Consider the following 21,100-nt stretch of genomic DNA (forward strand, 5'->3'; position numbering starts at 1 on the left):
TTAAAGTGTGCAATTCAATGGTTTTTAGTATATCCACAGAGTTGTACAACCATCACCATGGTCTAATTTTAGAACATTTTAGTCCCCCCTAAAAGAAACTCTGGACCCACTCACAATCACTGCCCATTCTCCCCTCCCCCTGGCCCCTGGCAACCACTTGTCTACTTTCTGTCTCTATGGATTTTCCCATTTGGGACATTCCATATAAATGGAATCATACAATGTGGTGTGGTCTTTTTGTGACTGACTTCTTTCACTTAGCATAGTGTTTTCAAGGTTCATCTATGTTGTAGTAGGTATCAGTACTTCACTCCTTTTTGTTGCAAAATAATATTCCATTCTATGGATATACCACATTTTATTTACCCACTCAATGAGTGATGAACATTTGGACTGTCTCCACTTTCGGCTATTATGAATAATGCTGCTGTGAACATCTGTGTGCTAGTTTTTATGTAGACACATGTATTCTTTCTCTCGGGTACATACCTAGGAGTGGAATTGCTGGGACATCCGGTAACTCTCTGTTCAACCCTCTGGTGAACTGCCAGACTGTTTTCCCAAGCAGTTGCACCATTTTACATTCCCACCAGCTATGCATGAGGGTTCCAAATCCTCCACATCCTTCCCAGCACGTGTTATTATTTATCTTTTTGTTTTATAGACACCCCAGGGCCAAGAGGTGCCTCAATGCACTTTTAATGAGGTTGCTACTGACCTCCTAATTGTCAACCCGAGCAGGGGTTTGGGTCATTGAGCTGGACTTCTCTGCGTGCCTGACACAGCTGCCCCTCCCTCCTGGAACGCCTCCTCTCCTGGCCTCTAAGATCCACCCCCTCACCCCTACACCTCCAGGCTCTCTCCTCTCTCATCTTCTTCCCAGTCTTCTTCACCGGCTCTTCTCTCTCCACTTGCCCTTAAACGCAGGTCTTCCCCAGGCATTCTATACAACCCCCTGTGTGGTTGTATTCCTTGGTCCCTCTCTAAACACCACCTCCACCCCCAGGGACTCCCATCTCTTCTTCTCCAGTCAAGGTCTCTCTCCTAAGCTCAAGACCTGCAGTTCTGACCACCCCCAATTCTGCCCTTCTCTCCTGGGGGGCCCACAAAGACTCACTCACGTGTACAAACAGCTTTTCATCCCCCTCCATAAACCTGCCCCTGGTCCTGCACGCCCAAGCTCAGGGGATGGGGCCATCCAGGGCTGCAGACAGACAACTTGGAGGCCTGGACATCAGCCTAAAAGCCTCCCTTTCCCTCACAAGACTGTAAGCTTCTGGAAGGCAGGTTTGCATCTTCTGTAGCTCTGTCAGAGCACTGAGCCCAGCACACGGCAGGCACTCAGCGATGCTGCTTGCCAAATTAAATGACAAGAGGGCTCAGTGATTAAAGGATCAGAAAGTCCATTAGCTGGAACTGGTTAAGTATGATGCAATATGAGAGTTGCTTTAAAAAAGAGAGAGAGAGAACATTCTAGAAGCCCAGAGGAAAGTTTGATGAACTCTGCCTGGTAGAATCAGGGAAGGTTTCCATAAGAGCGGACATTTGAGTAAGCACTGAAAAAGGAGGCAAAGAAAAAAAAAGAATCCAAGCAATGTTTCTAGTTTGGGTCAAAAGGCAACAAGGACAACTTTGGAAAGTCCCATGCAGAGACCAGGCAAATGTGCCTCGGTGGATAAGGAGCTGAGTGGGTGACGGGGGTGTGCAGGTTCCTGGAGGAGGGAACAGGGTCAAAAGGAAGGCATCTCCTGAACCTACGCAAAGCCCTCCCCAAGGATGGCACCTGACGGCTGCCGCAGTGGTGAGAGCTGACAACCCCCACAAGGCACAGTTACCATCGTGTCCGGCTGTCCCCTTGGCCTTCAGAGCCCGTGTGCAGACGGGGGAAGAGCCCCGACCTCCGCTTGATGGGGCTCCGTGACTGGTTCTTCGCTGTTGCCACTGCCACCGGAGGCTGTCAAAGAAACCGCCAGAATGAGTGCTGACCACACCCCCAAACGCAGCTCTCCTTCCTCTCAGCCCCCTTTCTGGTCTACAATAGGTCCTGCAATCCCCAGCTGGCCTGGAGGAGATCCCAGAAAACAGCGAGCCAGCCAGGAAGGTTGGGATCTAGTAATGGGATCTGGGACCCTAAGATTCAAGCCACCTGCAGCATGTTTTCCTGGGTTCTTGAGCCAAACCTCATGGCCCCAGGTAACAATCTACCAAAGACCAGAATTCTTGGAGGAACATGGGGTCGGGGCCACCCTCAGGAGAGCCCTGCATATTTATAAGGACAGGATGACTCGGGGTCACAGACTGAGAACCACAAAGCTGAGAGCCCAGGGAGAGACCAGGTCCAGCCTCACGCTTTACCAACGAAAAAGCCGTGGAGCCGAGGGGCAAGGGGCGAGGAGACTCGGCCAAGGTCATAATAGCAAATCACCAGCAGGTGAGCACAAGAGCCCAGGGCTCCTGACTCTCCATCAGCTGCTCACAAAGAAATGGGTCCAAGCTGGTGTCACAATAATAAGACAGATCAGGAGCCGCAGAACCAGGTCCACACGCAGCCCCGGGCAAAGGGGGAGCCGCCCAAGAACATGGCCCTGCTTCAGCCACACACAGGGGGACCATGGAGAGGTGAGAGACTGAGGACGGGGAGACAAGAGCCTACAGCCAATCTCTAGAGCCCACCAGGCTTCTAACCCAGGCCCCAACTTCTGCCATCCACATGCTGTGCAACCTTGGGTAAGTGACAAAACTCTCTGGGCCTCAGTCTCTTCACCCACAGAATGAAGATAACTGCTCTGCCCTGCTCACTTCATAGACGTTCTGGGAGGAACCAGATAATAGCTATGAAAATACTTGGTAAGTTAAATGAATTATGCAAGACCATTTAAAATACTAATCGTTGGTATCATGATGGATGTGTTCCACTATGAAAAGAAAAAAGAAAAGAGGGGAAAGGAAAGGAAGAGAAGAGAAAAAAGAAAAAAAGAAAGAAAAGACTAGTCTATACAAATCCAAAGTCACTTTGCTTTTTAAAAGGACTGACTGGTTCCTTCCCTGGCCAGCCCCTGGTGTGAGCAGACCACACTTGAACCCACAGACCTGCCAGGCTCTCTCCTTGGGAACTGTCTACACAGTGACTAAGAGCTTCGACTTTGGATCAGGGAAACCTGCATTCAAATCTCAGCTCTTCAGCTTACCTGGGTGACCTGTAGCAAGTTACTTAAAACCTCTGGGCCTCCTTTTCCTCAAGGAGGAATGGAGAACAAACACATCAATACCTACCTCAGACAGCTGTCACAGGATCGGATGAGATAAAGTCCGTGACATAGCTCAGTGCCTGGTGCACAGCAAGTGGAGGGCAGCTACTGTTATCATTAATAATAACAAAGCAAGGACACCCTTCTCACAGTCACGGGTCCCAAGCTCCCAAGCAAAGAAACTCGCTTCAGGTCCATTTTGCAGGGTTGGCCTTCAGGAGGAGGCCCAGTTGTTGAGGAAACTCAGAGAACAGGACAACGGGAGGGCCTCTAGGCAGGGCCAGCCCCAGGCGCTCCCTGGGATGGAGGCTCCATTTCAGAGGGCAGGGCCTGGGATCACCCCCCAAAACAGCCTCAGTTTCCCTCTGTCATCACTGGTCTCATCACCTGGCCCAAGCCTCCCCTACTGAGGCCTGGGGGACCCTCCCTGGGACCCACGTGCTGCCCCAGGGCCTGCGGCTCTCACCGAGAAGGTAGTCTTGGTGACCTCCATGCTGTTATGGGAGATGCCCCCGCTGAGGCTGCCGGGGATGCCCCCGCCATGCTGCTTCTTCTGGCTGCTCACCATGGTCTCCATGGAGTGGCTGCGCACACGGATGGCCCTCTGTGGGGAGAGCAGGTGACAGGGGCCTAAGGGTTGGAGTCTGGTCCCTCTCGATGACCTTGTCCCACTTGACAGGGTCTGCAGACACAGCCTTCAGCCTGTGCACACATATTCACACACACACACACACACACACATACACACACACACTCTCTCTCTCTCTCTCTCTCTCTCTCTCTCTCTCTCTCAGTGGCCCACACTACAGTCACTACAGTTTGCAGAGAATTTTCACATATTCCATCCTATGCTCTGGGAATGGGTGGCTCTTTGCAGGCAGAGGTGAGGGAGGACACCGGCCAGGGGGAGTCTGAGGGGTCAGTGCCCCAGCTCCCAGCAAGGTGGGCAAAGGCTGTTATCCTCATCTTACAGGTGAGGAGAGTGAGGTTTGGACAGCTCACTAAACCCAGGTGACCCAGGTCTAGTTACCACCTCTCCAAGCTACAGCTTCCTCAACTAAAATGGTTGCGGTACGCGGGCCTCTCACTGTTGTGGCCTCTCCCGTTGCGTTACGGAGCACAGGCTCCGGACGCGCAGGCTCAGCGGCCATGGCTCACTGGCCCAGCCTCTCCGCGGCATGTGGGATCTTCCCGGACCGGGGCACAAACCCGTGTCCGCGGCATCGGCAGGCGGACTCTCAACCACTGCGCCACCAAGGAAGCCCGGATCCCCCGATTTGACTCTTTTCTTTGCAGAAAGCTAAGTGTGCTTCTGTGTTTAAACACTGGATAGCCCTTCTGCCGTCATCCCGAAGTGCACTTTGTGCAACGTGGAATACGCTCACCTTGCTGAACCATACGGGGCTCTTACTATTCTGTGCATCAAGCCTTCCCGCACACTTGCAGAGGCTTAAGAAGTTGTGAAGACAAGCCTGAAACCTGGCACAGCTGCTAGTGGAGGAGATGCACACTCAGACCGGGTGGAGGCGTGGGGTCTCGGAGCACAGAACTGCTTAGGCCCACTTAGGGCCACTGAAGAGCAAAGGGTACGTGGGCAAACACTGAAGTGTCCAGGAGGTCAGGGGCTTGTCACAGAGCATGCAAGAATGAGAAGAGCTAAAATCAAGATTGCTGAGCCAGCAGCAGGGAGGGACCTGCAGGCCTACGTTGGTCTGGAACTGGACCCAAGGGCAGTGGCAGTTCTCAGATCGACCCAAGGGAGGATTTCCTGACAAGGGAAGTCCCACAGGATCCTACCTACCATGTGGATGATGCTCCGTGGTTCTGGAGGCCTTCAAAGATGACCTGAGAGTCTAGGAAGGGAAGTTTCTCTCTAGTAACCCCCAAACCCTCCCATCACTTCCCTTTAATCACTCATTCGGCCACTCAGTAATACAGCCAGGGGGCTTCCTGTTGGTGGCGCAGTGGTTGAGAGTCCGCCTGCCGATTCAGGGGACACCGGTTCGTGGCCCGGTCCGGGAGGATCCCACATGCCGCGGAGCGGCTGGGCCCGTGAGCCATGGCCGCTAAGCCTGCGCGTCCGGAGCCTGTGCTCCGCAACGGGAGAGGCCACAACAGTGAGAGGCCCGCGTACCGCAAAATAATAATAATAATAATAATGCAGCCAGGTGGCAATGCAGCTTAGCAGTCACAAGCATGGAGTGCCAGGGTCCAACTGCCAGAATTTATATCTGGGGTCTCTGCTCCATCACCCATTAGCTGGTGCCCCTGGTAGGTTCCTCATCTTTTCTGAGACTTGCTTGTGAGATGGGATGGAGGAAATCTACCCTGTGGGGCTGTGGTGAGCATCCATGTAGAGCTCTTAGCAGAGGGCCCGGCACATCGCAAGTACCCCATAAACGTGGCTATTCTTATTGTTGATCAGAAGCATTTGCTGCGAACTTCTCGTGTGCCCGGCACTGTGCCAGGAACTGGGAGAATAACGGGAAGGGAGTCAAAGGAGTGGAAGACACCTACCTCCAAGGAACATACAAGTCAGCTGGGGGAACAAGACACGTTCCTGCAAGTAGGGCAATGCTAAAGACCCAGGGCCCGCGGGTGCGCCCTCTGCATTCATTAGTCATCCGAGGCCCCAGGGCCTCAGGTCCACGTGCAAAGACACAAGGATGCGGGTATCACCAGTTGCTCACATACAGCTGCCCTCCCCCTCCCCCCACATCCCTTGCTGGCAGAGCCACTGTTGATCCAATGTCCCTCTCTTCCTCCAAGAGACAAAGGAGTAAATCATGATCCATCTAAGGTAGTCACATCACCCATCCCCTTGCCACTGGAACATGAAGGGACATCTGCTGGGGGCTGTTCCCAAAAGGGATGTGACTTGTCTGCTCCTGAAACCGTAGCAGCCACCTTGGGGCCGTGAGGGGTCAGGCCTGAGAGGTAAAGTTGATGAGCAGGGGACGGCAGAGGGGAAAGGGGAAGGAGGCCGGGTGACCGCGAGCCACCCTGGGCCCTACTTTAAGGGAACTAATGGATTTCCCTTACTGTGTGAGCCAGCAGAACCTCAGCTCCAGAAAACTGACGTAGAAGGACGCTGCTCTCATCCTCACTGGGTTCATTCCCGCACTCGCACACACGTGTCGGCTTACACGCTCCACGTGCCAACCTCCAGATGGTCTCGTGTGGAAGAACTAACCTCCTTCCCTCCCTTGAAGTATCGAGAGAAGAGCTTGGTCTATGGCAAGGTGGCCCCAAGAAATTAGCACGAATGTTGCTCCCAACCCAAATAGCAGATACCCCTGGGGTCTCTCCCCAAGGTCAGGAATTCTCTAATCTCTGACCCAGCCAAGGACCACAACCCGCCTGCCTTTCTGTCCTGACGAGGGAAGCTGATTCAGAAAGGAGGACTGTTTGCAAATAAGCATGGAGCCTACCAGCCTTGTATTCCTGATGTCACCTAGGCTCTCCCGTCTGAGCCAAAGACACCCCTTAAGGGACCTCATCTCTCTCCCTCTCTCTCCCTTTCTAGACCACAGAACAGAGTCCCCTAGCAACAGTTTCCTGCAACATGGTTAAAATCGCCAGCACATTCTATTCATTTCATCCTGCAAAGATCATTAAGTCACAAACCCTTTGGAGAACTGAGGGCAGGAGAGGTGGGGTACCACTCTGAGGGGTCCCTGGATAAACATCAAGGTTCCTTAAATGAGTCAAGTGCTCCATAAATCTCAGCATCATTTCATTCCATTGGTGTCCTCATGTGCTGCCCCCACTATAGTCATCAACAATGACATGTTAATTAATCATTTATATTGTAATCTGTTCCTCGATGTCTCTTTCCAGAGAAGATTTGACATGGGTCATAAGCCCTGTGTGATGGTATCTGGTCTACTGAGCTCCACATACATGATCTTACTAAATCCTGCCACTCTGAGATGCAGAGAGGATGGCACTGATAGAAAAGGTCCCAGGACTTCCCTGGTGGCGCAGTGGTTAAGAATCCGCCTGCCAGTACCCGGGACATGGGTTCGAGCCCTGGTCTGGGAAGATCCCACAGGCCACGGAGCAACTAAGCCCATGCACCACAACTACTGAGCCTGTGCTCTAGAGCCCGCGAGCCACAGCTACTGAGCCCACGTGCCTCAATTACTGAAGCCCATGTGCCTAGAGCCCGTGCTCCGCAACAAGAGAAGCCACTGCAATGAGAAGCCCGCGCACCGCAACGAAGAGTAGCCCCCGCTCGCCGCAGGTAGAGAAAGCCCGCGTGCAGCAACGGAGACCACATGCAGCCAAAAATAAATAAATAAAAGAAAAGGTCCCTAAAGGTAAAAGATTACCCAGGTCACACCTCAGGTAAGAGATGGAGCCAGGACCCAAATCAGAACCTGGGCCCCAGATAGAAGGGTCCCAGGATCCCCAAAAGTGGTTCATATTGAACATAGAGTTCAACTGGTTGATGCACTAAGGGTGACCAGAAACCATGGAGCTTCAGCACCTCTCCCCCCAGACGTCTCCAGCAGTCTGGGAAGGATCTTCTTGAATGCCCTTGGTGCTGCTGTCTGAGTCAACTAGATAAGTTGGAGGAGATAATGGGCTGACATGGAATTCCAGGGACGTGCAGGGGAGCCATCTGCTGCTCAAAGCAAACACGAAGGGGTTTGAATGCTGGTTCTTCCAAGCACACTATGTGAACCTTTTGGAGACAGTCCCCTCGTCTGTAAACACGAGGATGACATGAGACAGGACACCTGGTGTGTCACCTGCTTGTTCAGGGTCAGCCCTCCTCCCCCACGCTTAGGGACCAAAGGAGAGAGAGACTATGGCTACTTCAAAATCCTCAAGTAATGCTTGATTTGGACAAAATCACCCAGTGACAAGGTCTCAGGTATTCCACGTTTCAATGTGATATAGAGCTGGAAGTACCAGCCTTTTCAAGCTGGGCAGATCAGGTAAAGGGTGAAGACAAGAACGGAGGGCAGGGAAGAGGGAAAAGGCATGTGAACCCTTCGCAGGGGCATCAGCTCTGCAGGGACCATCTGGACCCGCTCCCACTCAGCCCCTGTACATCCAGGCCATGGTGCACCACTCCTCTGCTCGCATCTTCCCAGGGGCAGGCTGCTCACTGCTTTCAAGGCTGCCTGTTCCAGCAGCGGACAGCCTGACCTTTGGAAAGGTCTTCAGTGCACTGACCTGAAATCTTACCATTTCTGGCCCCTGGAGTCTTAGACTTGTCTATTCCACATTTCACACAGCTGTCCCTACCTGTCCTCACAGTCTGCTCTCCTCCCAGCCAATCACCAACCCCAGTCACCAGGGTTTCCCTGCCCTCAGCTCACCTCCCGGCTTACGTTCGAAAGAGTTCTCCTTTGGGGGAGTCAGAAAAGAGAGAGGGAGTCACTTTCTCGGTACCTGCTATGTCACTTCATTTCACCCAGGGGGAATGAGCACCCGTTGGTATCATCGAGGGAGCACGCATCCTCTGGGTCAACCACAAACCTCGCTTGCTTAAATGGGTTTCGTGAGTGTTTCAATTTAACAAACTCAACTTAAGGGACACAGTGCACAGGGATGAGCACTGAAGGGGACATGCCTATCGGTACCAGGCAAGCAACAGAGGCAGGGGCCCTTGGAGAGAAAGATGCTAATTGCTGTCCTGCTGAGATGGCTCCTAATCAGGAAGTACTAGGTCCAGAACAGGGTCTTCTGTCCCTCTAGCAGCCCAACGGGAGAAGGAACTATCCCTCTGCATCTCCACCCCGAAAGACCAGAGCTCCAATCCATGAGCTCCAGGGCTGGCCTGCCTGCAGGTACTTCTGCAGGGATTTCTGCAGCCTGGTGCTCCTTTCCTGCCACTAGGGGTCAGATCAGACCAGTGCATCAACTATCACAGTCCCTCAGATGCTAGAGAAAGTCACCTGACAACTCCCTGCTTGCTGTGGTCCCAGTTCCAATGACACTGGGTGACCTTCCCCTCCCTGGGCCTGCATCCCCTTTCTGCATGATGAGGTCAGCAGAGGACAGGGCTAGCTCAGTGTTTCTTAAGACATGGCTCACATTTGTTTTAGGTACAAAGCATGTGGATACATCAAGTAGCATCACTCATTTCATTACGGACCAATAAAAACACCATGAACGGCTGGCAGTGCCTGAGAATGACATTTGAGAACAACTGTCTAGAGATCAGTATTTTTCAAAGGTGAGTAATGTACACTTCTTTATATAGAAAACTCTTCTTGCAAGACTCCAAAAGTATGTCCACGGACCTCCAACAGCAGTGGTCCCATGGACTGCATTTGCAATAAACCTACTTATTCCATAGAAATGTCTTTTAATTGTGAGTTTAATGGCAAATATATATTTAATCTAAATATATATTTAGATTATCATCCAAAGTAAAAATGCTAAACTTTAAACTGTTCGTAGAACTGGCAGATTCCTGAGAATATCTCCAAACACCTCAGTTTGAGAAGCAGGTGTAGATGTCCATAAACCAATGGTTCTGTTTCTCATGAGAGAAAAGCTTAAATTAGAGCCAGTGGGATTGAAGTAAGATGCAAAGAGCTAATCTAAGTAGTGTGAGGTGCCAGGTAGCACAGCCCACGGCAGTGATGGGTCTGCTCCTTGGGACAGAGACAGAGGGTCACTGCCCTGGATAGTGGGGGCAGAACAGTCACAGAGGCAAGGGCAGAGATGGCTGAGATCACTCTTAGTCCTGGGAATTCTTAGTTATGTTTCCCTGAACCTGTGAGATGAAAATTTGACAGGAACGAGATGAAACGTGCAACTTTTCCTCCTGGAGTCACTTCATGCACCATTCCTACAAGTGGGATCCCATGGAGGTCTGGGTGAGGAACTCCAAGGGAATGCCAATGATTCTGACACACAGCGCCATCCTAGGGGCCTACGAAGAAATACCAAAACTAGAAACAGTTTCCTGAGCTGGGTCAGACCACAGGCCTGGCCACAGGCAAGACCCAAACATCAGAATCCCTCAAGCCACTGGGTTCCATGCTGCTAAGCCTGGCCTGCCCCCAGCTTGGGAGACGTGAGGGCAATGACGGAAGGGACAGGGCAAAAGAGTAAGCCCAGCAGTGTTTGCAGAAAAGCTGATCATAACCGGCAGAGCTCTGAAGGCTTACTCTGTGTGACTGACCATGACCGTGACTACGTGACTGTGACCATCCCCTCCCTCGCCCCGCAGTGCTACCTCGGAGATAAGCAGGGAAGCAGAATGCAGAAGTGGGTCTATCTTCAGCCTACAGATGGAAGGATTTAGGGTTGAAAAGATGAGTTCCCTGGATTATAGGATCAAAGACAAGCGATGATAAAGTTTTGAAGCATCTCTCTTGGAAAGCCCTTTAGTCAGACCCTGTGGAGTCAAGGACAGATCAACTGCTTCTCCTGCTGGAGGGAAGGGCCTGGACAAATGGCCCTTAGACTCACAACCTGTCTGGAGCTGCTGGGCTATTTTATCCACTGTCCACAGCCTACAAGCTTTTCCAGGTTATAAAAATATTTGAAATCTGAAAAAAATCATTATTAACTCCCAAATACAGAAAGAAACCTGCAAAACTGAAAGCAATTTGCTTCCTTACATGTCTGCAAAATATAACATGAGGTTAGCTAGTCAACTGGAGCTCAAGTCTTACATAAATTACATTGACTGTGGGATGCAGGAACGGTTTGATACACTTGCTATGATGGGGGGCAGAGCCTACAAAGGTTTTCCTAATGACCAGGTGTCACGTTCACCCCTCTCTCGGCTGGGCTAGCCAACCCGGCTCCCTCTTTCCTCCCCTTTCATCTCGTCTCTTATCCCTCATCCCCCTTTCTTCTTGATTTCCCAATTTCTATTTCACCCTGGCTGCCACGGTCCATCACAACTGAAACAGATGCCCCAGGAATCTCCCACCAGCCTAGGCGAGCAGCTCAGCCCCTACCCCCACTCCCATGAGGAATCTCAGCAGCTGACCCCAACTAGGCCATCAGAGCTCTGCCCTGCTCTCTGTGGTCCAGCCTGGCAGCGAGGGACGGACCCCAGGCTTGCCCGGGCTGGGCTAGCATGGGTGGAATCTTAATGGAGTCAGGAACCAGGAGGCAGTGTCATGTAGCTGTTAAGAACGCAGGCTCTGGAATCTGGCAAACCTGGATTCAACTCCCCTGTCTGCTGGGTGACTTGGGACAAATTGCTTTGTCTCTTTGAGTCTTAGTTTCCTCGCATGTAAAATCACACCCATCATTATTAAAATTGGGTATGAATTATCATACCAAAATTATTATGCCCATAATAATAGCCTTTCTCACAGGGCACAGAGGGCAGTCATGAGGCTTTCAATGGAATAATGTATGTTAAGCTTTCACTTTCCACGAAAACAGTAATAACAGCTAACACTTCTACTGAGCATTTCTTGTATTCCAGGCCACATGTACTTTTCCAGGCATTATTTCAAGGAGTCTTCCCACTGATTCCATGACAGAGGTCCTATGGATCACCCCTGTGCTGTAGATAAGAAATCTGTCGCTCAATTGACATATACACACTACCAAATGTAAAATGCATGGCTAGCGGGAAGCAGCCGCATAGCACAGGGAGATCAGCTCGATGTTTTATGACAGCCTAGAGGGGTGGGATAGGGAAGGTGGGAGGGAGGCTCAAGAGGGAGGGAATTTGGGGATATATGCATACATAGAGCTGATTCACTTTGTTGTACAGCAGAAACTAACACACCATTGTAAAGCAATTATACTTCAATAAAGATGTAAAAAAAAAAAAGAAAGAAAAGAAATCTGTAGCTCAGAGACTTTAAAGACCATGCCCAGGATCGCACAGAGCTGGGATTCTAATATAGGCAGGTCTAACCCTCACCCCACACATACCGCCACCAAAAGGGTAGCTTTACAAATCATTTTGCAATGGGCAATCCAGCAGAACACTGACCTAAAGATCAGAAAACCTGGGTTTGAAACAAGGTTCTACCTCTCCTGCAGGTGTAACGTTTTGAGCAGCCCATCCGCCTCTCTCAGCCTATCCCCCCGTGTGTGAGTGAAAAATAACAAGACCCAAGTTCTGCCAACTGCACAGGATTACAGCCAGCCTCAAATCGGATGCCGGGTGTTAAGTGCTGGGTGGACCAGCGTGCACTTGGCAAGCATGTGATGATGAACCTTTTTTACCCCACGCCAGCTAAGTGTCTGTCCAAGCTCTACTTGAATACTTCCAGGGACAGAAAGCTCACTACTTATTTTAGTAGCTCACTCTGGTTAGAAAGCTCTTCCCTTGGCAAAGTCCCCGAGGACTTGCCTGTAACTCCATCCCACCAGCCCTGGCCAGGTCCTCCACTGCCCTGGCAACTGAGAACGATCCTTGCAGTCTCCCACACCGGCTGCTGAAGATTCCTAAGGCTGGTTTCCTTGCTCCTGCCATCCTGCCCTGGGCTCCCCAACCACAGAAAGAGGCAGATGAAAGCAAGAATGTTCTTGGCTTGCACGGGCTCCTCTCCTGCTACTAACTCTTCCCCTGTTCCTTCTTACCAGACTCCAGGAGTCTGATGAGGAGATGATCCAGATCAAAGACAGGATGTGGAAGATGCCAGAGACACTGTCGGCTGCTCTGACCGCTCACACTTCCTGAGACCCCTGCCCTCTGCAAACATCTGTGATGCCCCTGCCGGTCCTGCCACCGCTGGCTGGCACTCGGGCTCTGGTCTCAGGGTCACGTGGACTTTGCCCTGCTGTCGTCCCTTGTTTGGCCCCCGCCTCCCTGCCCTAGCAATCCCCGGCCGCTCTTGTGCCCGTACCTTAAAAGACTCCAGGAATCCCCCATGGCCCCCATTCTCAAACTTGTCCTCTTCTGGGCCCAGTCCCAGCATGGCCTGAGTGTGGGCGTGGAGTTCATCGTGAAGGTTGTCCAGGAGGGCGGCCCTCGTCCGGTCCTGGAAGGGAAGAGGGTGGGGGCTGTGAAGCTGGCACTGACGACAGAGCTGTGCCCTCTCCCTGGGGGGCTCCCGACACCTGGCCCAAGGGCTGTTCTTCTGGCCAGCTGCATCCCGGCAATGGTATGGACCGATATCCAGGCTGAGATCCACTCTCACAAATGCTGCAGCTAACACTACAGCTCCGGGCCAGGCCCTCTGCGCTCTTCCCTCTGCCTCTTCTCCCTGGGCCATCCTGCCCTCCCATGGCTCTGCCCTGATGACTCCTAGCCCAGATCTCTGCTCCGGGTGCCGCCTCCACGTACCCAACTGCCCGCAGCTCTTCTCCATCCAGATGTGCGTCCAGGGCTATGTATACAGCCTCCAGGGGGCGCCATTCACACAGACCAGGACCAGCCCTTTCCACAACCCAGCCTTTGCAGGCACCTCCAATCAGCAGGTCCAAACAGAACTCATCTCCAGCGGTCCCCATGTCAGCAAACAGCCCAAGACAAAGGCCCAAGAGCCACCCCACCAATCCCACTTACCCCTACCCTTATATACTGGAGTCCATCAGGTCTTCCTGATTCTGACCATTTCCTGTGCCTGGTTGTAAGCGCACTGTCACTGTCTCTTTTGGACTCCTGTAATAGCTTCTAACTGGTCACGCTTCCTGCCCTTCTCGCCTTCAATCTACCCTCTCTCCCACCTCCTCCTGAACTTTATTAGGGACTCATCACCTCTAGCTCTAGTTGATCTGACCCAACTAGCATCTCTAGGTGGGCCTCCCACCATTCCAGGCCTCACATGAATCCTTCTTAGGCCACATCCAACCCTCTGCAGCTCCCTCACAAAGTCACACTCTGAATCTGCCTGGCCTTTGCTCATGCTGTTTCTCATGCCTGGAATAACCCTCCCCACTCTTTCCTCCTGGCAAAAGGTTCATCAGATATCCAGACTCAGCAGCTCAAGGGCCACCTCTTCCAAGAAGCCTTCCCTGAACACACCCTCCATTCCCCGTCAGCAGAAGCAGCCTCTGTGCTGGTCTCCATCACAGTCCAGCTCACGGCATCATACCTGTCTCCCATCAGCCTATGAGCTCTATAAGGGCAGATACTGTGCCTCACATATCCCAGTATCCCAGGGAACAGAACAGAGCCTAGTACACCTAGTCTCAATTAAATGATTGGTGAATGGTTGACTAGACCTGAAGTTTGGAAGGAATTCCCGCAAGAAGAAAGAGCTCCATATCAACACAAGGTTGAAGGCTCAGAAGGGCAAAGATGGTGCTTCCCCACCTTAAACAGCCCCCAAGAATAGGCCTCCAGGAAAGGCTGTCCAGGAGGGCAGGAGGAAGATCAGAAACCGCGCTCTCACCTCCAGCTTTGCAAACTTGTCTGACTTGCAGCAAGCATTCTCTGCATTGGTGAGCTTGGTGAGGAGAAACTCCCTGAACTCCGGGCCCTGGAACAGACAAGACACCCCACCCTTAGCTGTTGCCCAAAGGGCTTCAGCCACAGGAAGAGGTAGGCAGAAGAGGGGGTCTTGGGAGAGCCCCTGAAAGGTCCCCTTCCGACATTTCATCAGTTCTAGCCCAGCCTAAGCCCACCTGCTAAGACGCTAACATGGACACCAGCTTCCCTGGTGCTGGGAAAACCAACCCTCCACACCCACAGTGGCATTTCCATGACTGGAAGCCCATCTGTGCCCAAGCCTCCTAGGACTGGAGCATGGCATAAAAACCCTTCTTTTAGCAGAAAGGCAACCCCAGTATCAAACACCCTGACAAAAGGCCCTGTGCTGGGCCAGGCTGGCGGCACCAGGAGAGGTGGGGAGAGACCCCAAGTGAGGAGATTCCCCAACCCTGCTGAAGGTTCTCCTAAAGCTCTAGTCCAATTCAGCGCCCCTGCAACCGCTGACACTCAGGTGTGAAAACCTGGCGTCTCGGACATGAGAGGAGCAGAAAGGAGAATTTCTTACCTTCTGGAAAACAGGGGGGCTGGGCAGAGGTGGGCCGAAGGCCGGCACGTCTTCCCGTGCGGTGACTGCGACCTGAAACGCAGAAGCTCGGTGTGGGCCAGGAGGGAGGAGACCCAAGCTGAGGATGACAAGAGTTCCGAGCCCTGGTCCTAGGGGACCTACTCCCCTTCTCCCTCCTCCCCTTCCCGGAATACAAATAAAGGACCATCATTGGCACACCCGAGTCACTGTTCCTAGAAGTGGGGCTGGATGGCATGGAGCCATCCCCATACCCTCATCTGCATTCCTGGAGGCCGGAAGCAAGTTTGGCAAGACGACCGGACAGGGCTGAAGAGCAGCCTGGAAACCCTAATTCTAATGTAGTACAAGAGCCCAGGAGATGCTATCGCATTACCTCATTCGACTGGGATGCTAATCCTACAGAGAAGGCACCAGCAGAATCATTAGCCCTGGATTCCTGATGAGGAAACAGATGCCCAGAGCCGTGGAGCCTCAAAGGCACACAGGAGATCAGCCCCGGAGATGAACTGAGAGTCCAGAGCACCCCGACCCCGCTCTGGGATTCTTTCCAACAACACTGACTCCCAAACCTGGCCAGACGTCAGAATCACTTCAAGTGTTTAAAAATAAATATCGATTGCGTGGGCTCCACCCCAAACCTACTGAATCAGCAGCTTTGGGGTGGAGCCAGGAATCTGCAACCATTAAACGCACCTGAGAGCTTCTGTGCGGTCAGTGGACTGGTGTTTGGGAGCCCTGGTCTCAGACACAAAGGGTCGGTCAGGCCGGGCAAGGCTGGAACTAACAGAGCGCCAGGGCCCGGCCTGGGAATTGGGGGTGGAAGGACACCAAGGCGCTCTGTGTGAGGGTCTCCCAGGCTCAGGACAGGTCCCACACCTCCCTTTTTCCTCTCTGCACGGAGGTGCCCTGGTGTCACCTGTTCTCAGCCCCCGAGGCTGCAGGCCTCTCTGGAGACTCTGCCCTCTCCCTTCCCCGGTGGCTGCTGACGCGAGCCCAGCCCTGGCATGCCGCCAGCCTCCCCAGCCTGTGAAGTAGGGCAGATGCAGAGTCTGCCAGACCGGGTGAGCAGGCAGCTCGGAGCCAGGCCAAGGAAAGGCCAGCCAGGGTCTGCAGGGAAAGGGAGCGGGAGAGGGCTGGTCTACATGACTTTCTCTCCCCAAGTGCAAGACTGTCCCCATGGCCCACACGGCAGTGCCCGGAGTCAGGAAATGGTACGTGCTTGGCTGACGTGATTTCTGGCTGGTTCCAGCTGCCAAACAGTTCCCCCTCCACCACCCACCGTGCACCCGTGGCACAAGTCAAGAATTCCACCCAAGGAGCCAAAATTGGGGGAGAGGGAGGGGGAAGGCCACTGACGGGCTGCTGGCGAGGATGAGGCCAGAGGCCAGGCCCAGCTCTCCCCTCTTCCCACCCCGATGCCCCTTCCTTCTCAGGCTCGCATTGGAGTAGTCTGTGCCGACCGGGTAAGGAGCTGCAGATAAGCTCTTAAATCCACCCGAGTCTCCCAGCCAGACGCGCCCACGCGCCCACTGCAGCAGCCGGGTCAGACAGGCGGGAGACAGGATCCTTCCTCTGATGGCGACTCTCTATCCCCACGCGCTCCCTCTCCTGACCCCTTTCCAGCGAAACACCTGGGCCTTTGTTGTTCCCTCCTCTTGGGGACGGTTGGGCTGCCGAGCTGAAAGCAGAAGCTGCTTGAACACAACCTCACCTTCCTGTTTTCTAAATCCAGCCAAGGCCTCCCAGCAGGGGTGGGGGCAGGGCTTAGAAAGACAGAGGCAGCAGGTGACTCTGGGGAAGAGACTCTTCAAGAACTGGAAAGCGGAAGGAGACAGGGGTGTGTAAGTAATAAGAATACACCAGGGAGGCGGGGAGCCTCTGAGGACTCCAGACTTCATAAGATCCCCACGTCTGTCCAAGCATGGCCTGGAAGCCTTAGAGAACCACAAGGTTGCTCAAGCAGCAGACCAGTAGTGAGGGAAAGAGGGCACCTGGACAGGAACCCGCCTCCGGGGTCTGCTTCGCGTAAGATTCCTGACACCTTTGCAGAACTTGAGGAGTCGGGGTAGGATGAGCTCAGACAGGGTGGGGAGAGGGTCCTAGCGATGACTCTGCTGTAATTTCCTTCCAAGCTAGCAGGATGGGGATGAAATTCACATCTGAAACATAGTTCGATGCGATGTTTCATGCACACCCCAGATCGTGGGTCCAAGTTCCCACCTGCTCTGACAGCTCTGTGATGAAGGCCACAGTCAGACCTGGACAGGACCCTGGTTCCACTGTTTCTGGGCTCCGTGGCCTCAGGCCTTAAGAAACTTAAGCTCTGGGCTTCCCTGGTGGCACAGTGGTTGGGAGTCCGCCTGCCGATGCAGGGGACGCGGGTTCGTGTCCCGGTCCGGGAGGATCCCACATGCCGTGGAGCGGCAGGGCCCCTGAGCCATGGCCGCTGAGCCTGCGCGTCCGGAGCCTGTGCTCCGCAATGGGAGAGGCCACAACAGTGAGGCCCGCGTACCACAAAAAAAAAAAGAAAAGAAAAAAAAAAGAAACTTAAGCTCTCAGCCTCAATTTGCTCCCCTGTAAACAGGGCCAATGGAGGCCTGCCTGGCCAGAGGCTTGGGAGAATTCAAGAAGACTGCTCATAAGGGCCTAGCACAGTGTCCAACGCAGATCAAATAAGAGGTAACCACTGTCACTCAATGTTTTTTTTTTTATTTTCCCTGCTGACGGGCACCTAATAAAGTACACCTGAAATACTAGAGTTCCCCCAAACCACTTTCTAATCCACACACACACACACACACACCCCTCTTTCTCAACTCCCCTTCCTTCCCCTCCTCAGCATGTCAGAACTGGAAAGAGCTCAGAGATTGCCTACTCCAATTTCCTCATTTCACACAGAAGGCAACAGAAGCCCGGAGAGGGAAGGAACTGGCCCAAGGTCACACAGCAGTCAGAGGCAGGGTCAGGACCAGAACCCCAGATTCCGGAGCCTCTCGGTCTGGGACACTTTCCTGCACATTCCCACCCCTGTTCTTCACACCCTTCCTCTTCTTCCCTGTTGTTTGTCCTCCCCACTGGGGGCCCCCCGGGGCACTGCCCAGCCCCCAAGGAAATCTCGCCCTCCTTTGCCATAGCCCCTAAGCGCGCAGGGGTCAGCTAAGGTCCCGTGTCACCTGGAGCCCCCCGAGGGATCTAACCACGTCCTCCTCAGCCTGCCCATCACTGGGGTGCTGCTGGGGCCGTGGATGGACAGAGCTCTGGGGAGCACCTTGAAAGGCTGATCTCCCTCCCTGCCCTCTGCCCCCCGACCCAGCCCCACTCACAGTCTTGCCCTCCAGCTTCGATGTTTGCCTGGCAGGTGGAGCCCAAGGTCCCACATCACAGGGACAGCCCCGCTCTCCCTGTGAGCTCTGCTTCTCACCACCTCTCTGAGGACAGTGCTTTCCCCTGGACCAGAAACGGTGGCTAGGGAGACTTGGTAAAGACTTCTGGCATCAACGCTGGAGGTGGGGTGGTGCTTTCTTGGATCTCTGATTTTTCTCTTTCGTATTTTCCTACTCTACAAAAGCTCTTGGAAAGTGGAGAGGCAGTTAGCTGAACTCCATTTCCTATCAGGAACTAAAAGCAAATACTAGACGTCCACAAGAGGCCTCATTCTGCCGGCAGAGGCCCAGCAGATGAGCCACACGTACATACATGACTGCCTGGAAGGCCTTGGGTGCCCTCCTATCACACAGCTTTACTCTGAGGATCCGTCTCTGCCACCGCTGGCTGTTAAAAGAACCAGGTGGCTGTCTGAGTGACCCACTGGCTGAACTGCCTCACAGCCTCTTCTGTCCCTTCCCTGAAGCTGGTTCTTTATGTCACTTCCAAGTGCCCACACAGTAGGCACTGAATGAGGACACTTGCTTCCACCAACAAATTAATCAACCCGTTGTTTGAAATGAATGTCCCCGTTGCTGAAAGCCTTGAAGGAAACACCCAAACCATGGCTTCTCCAACTTTTCAGCTAAGACTGCTCAGTGACAGAGGAGGATGAACGTGGGCATATAAAGGAATCAGCTGTCCTCAACAAGAGAGAGTGGGGTTTTTTTGTTCTGTTTTGGAAGCCTCCCATTTGGCTTTAAAGCTGATGTGAATTTTGCACTTCATACACCTGGGTTTGTGCTGATATAACAATTATATAACATCATTTTTCTTTCCGAAAATATTCAAGCAAAATTGATATGCTGGAAAGATGGCTATGAAGTGGTATGGCCTCATGAACCCCAGGGACCAGCATTGGCCTAAGTTATTATATAGGAAACATTTCAGGCCTATGGTTTCCTCTTCCAGGCTCCTTTTCCCTCTCCCTTACAAAAGTGGTTCCTAACACTGTGGGGAACAGGGAGTTCTCTGAGAATGTGAGCTATGGCTTCTCTCCCCAGAAAACACAAAGAAGCATGGGAACTTCACATTTTGCACTTATCTACAAGGAATACATAACAAAACCTATCTAACATCCACTTTAAAAACCCTGCCTCAGTCTATCTCCCTTGGATCCCACGCCCCCCAACACCACTGTGATACAGAGAAACTGTTACCCAAGAGGTTGGAATTGTTCCTCATGGAGAAGCAAAGGAGAGGGTTAGCGACACAGCCATCAGGAGGGGACAGGGTGAGGGCAGCTGACGCTCATCTACATCCGTGAAGATTCTGAGCCAGTGTGAAAGCCCACTAAATGGGTCAGGAGGTTTAGACCCAGATGCTCACAACCCCACCTCCCTGGGAGTCTTCAAATTAAGATCATTTGCCCAGAATGGCTAAACCAGAGGGGCCCACCCAGCGGCCAGGGTCTACCCTGCTCTCCACCCTTCTCACCATGAACATCTCTCCCTTTCCTTCCTTCGTTTGTCACCGCTTTCTTCCTCTCCTCTTTCCTGACAGTCCTCTCCACTTTCTCTTTTCTGCTCTCCTCTGGCTCTGCCTCGCTCTAGCAAATGGCATTACCAGATTCCACGTAGGGACACGGGGTGCTTCTCAACCCTTGAGTTAGAGGCTGGGAACCTGAAGGCAGCAAGATGGATGAGGTGACCTCAGAAGGCGCTCTCCAAGGATCTAGCTCGCAAACCCCAGAAACCCGAGAACTCGTGGGAAATCTATCACGTTTCGGAGGATGGTCTGAGGAGCCACTGAGACGTGGTGTTGCTCGATGTCGCTGATTCCATGAAGTGTGGTGAGGTGCCTGGGCCCACCACCTCCTCCGATGGGACTTTCTCCTTACCTTGTAGGATGGGGTCTCTGTGCCCTCGTTCTCAGCCTGCACAACAATGTAGGCATGTAAGAAGTTGGAGGCAATCATATCTGGGACAAACGGTGTGTTTTCTTCTTGGAAGATGATGGCCACAATGTCATTCCCAATGTGTCTCTTTCTCTGGAGCTAATCAGAAAGTGTTCCATTGTTATAAGCCAGTTAGGAACATCCTGAAAACAGAATAGGTCTATATAGGAAATTCCTCATTATTCTATCGTTATACAAAAACCCCAGAACGCTGAGACCTCTCTCTCCAAGGAGCTTTTTCTTTCAATCTCTAGAAGCCACTAAAAAGGAAAAAAATGAGGAAAATGTCTACGTTGTCAGGAAGAGGCTGGCAAGCTTCTTACTGAGCTCTATAGTACGTAGAGGTAGCCCTGACTCAGGACTCGCGGAGACTAGTTAAAAAGTGAGGCCGGGGGCTTCCCTGGTGGCGCAGTGGTTGAGAGTCCGCCTGCCAATGCAGGGGACGCAGGTTCGTGTCCTGGTCCGGGAAGATCCCACATGCCGCGGAGCGGCTGGGCCCGTGAGCCATGGCCGCTGAGCCTGCGCGTCCGGAGCCTGTGCTCTGCAACGGGAGAGGCCACAACAGTGAGAGGCCCGCGTACCGCAAAAAAAAAAAAAAAAAAAAAAGTGAGGCCAGGTTTTGC

General features: G+C 52.8%; 1 protein-coding gene across 6 annotated transcripts in view; it reads right to left on the reverse strand.

The window, feature by feature from the left end:
- The window catches only part of RAP1GAP2 (RAP1 GTPase activating protein 2), a 187,203-nt gene that overhangs the window by 11,034 nt on the left and 155,069 nt on the right, over window positions 1-21,100 (reverse strand). For all 6 annotated transcript variants that reach the window (XM_029210687.1, XM_029210685.1, XM_029210689.1 and 3 more), the window contains 6 exons: window positions 20,421-20,576; window positions 15,137-15,208; window positions 14,534-14,620; window positions 13,043-13,177; window positions 3,715-3,852; window positions 1,836-1,954 (listed from right to left, as the gene is read on the reverse strand). In XM_029210687.1, coding sequence (XP_029066520.1) covers window positions 1,836-1,954; window positions 3,715-3,852; window positions 13,043-13,177; window positions 14,534-14,620; window positions 15,137-15,208; window positions 20,421-20,576 — 707 coding nt within the window. The remainder of the gene's footprint in view (window positions 1-1,835; window positions 1,955-3,714; window positions 3,853-13,042; window positions 13,178-14,533; window positions 14,621-15,136; window positions 15,209-20,420; window positions 20,577-21,100) is intronic.

The sequence above is a fragment of the Monodon monoceros genome, unplaced genomic scaffold (genome assembly GCF_005190385.1).
Source record: "Monodon monoceros isolate NGI ecotype Baffin Bay Population unplaced genomic scaffold, NGI_Narwhal_1 Super_Scaffold_9, whole genome shotgun sequence".
Taxonomy (NCBI): Eukaryota; Metazoa; Chordata; class Mammalia; order Artiodactyla; family Monodontidae; genus Monodon; species Monodon monoceros.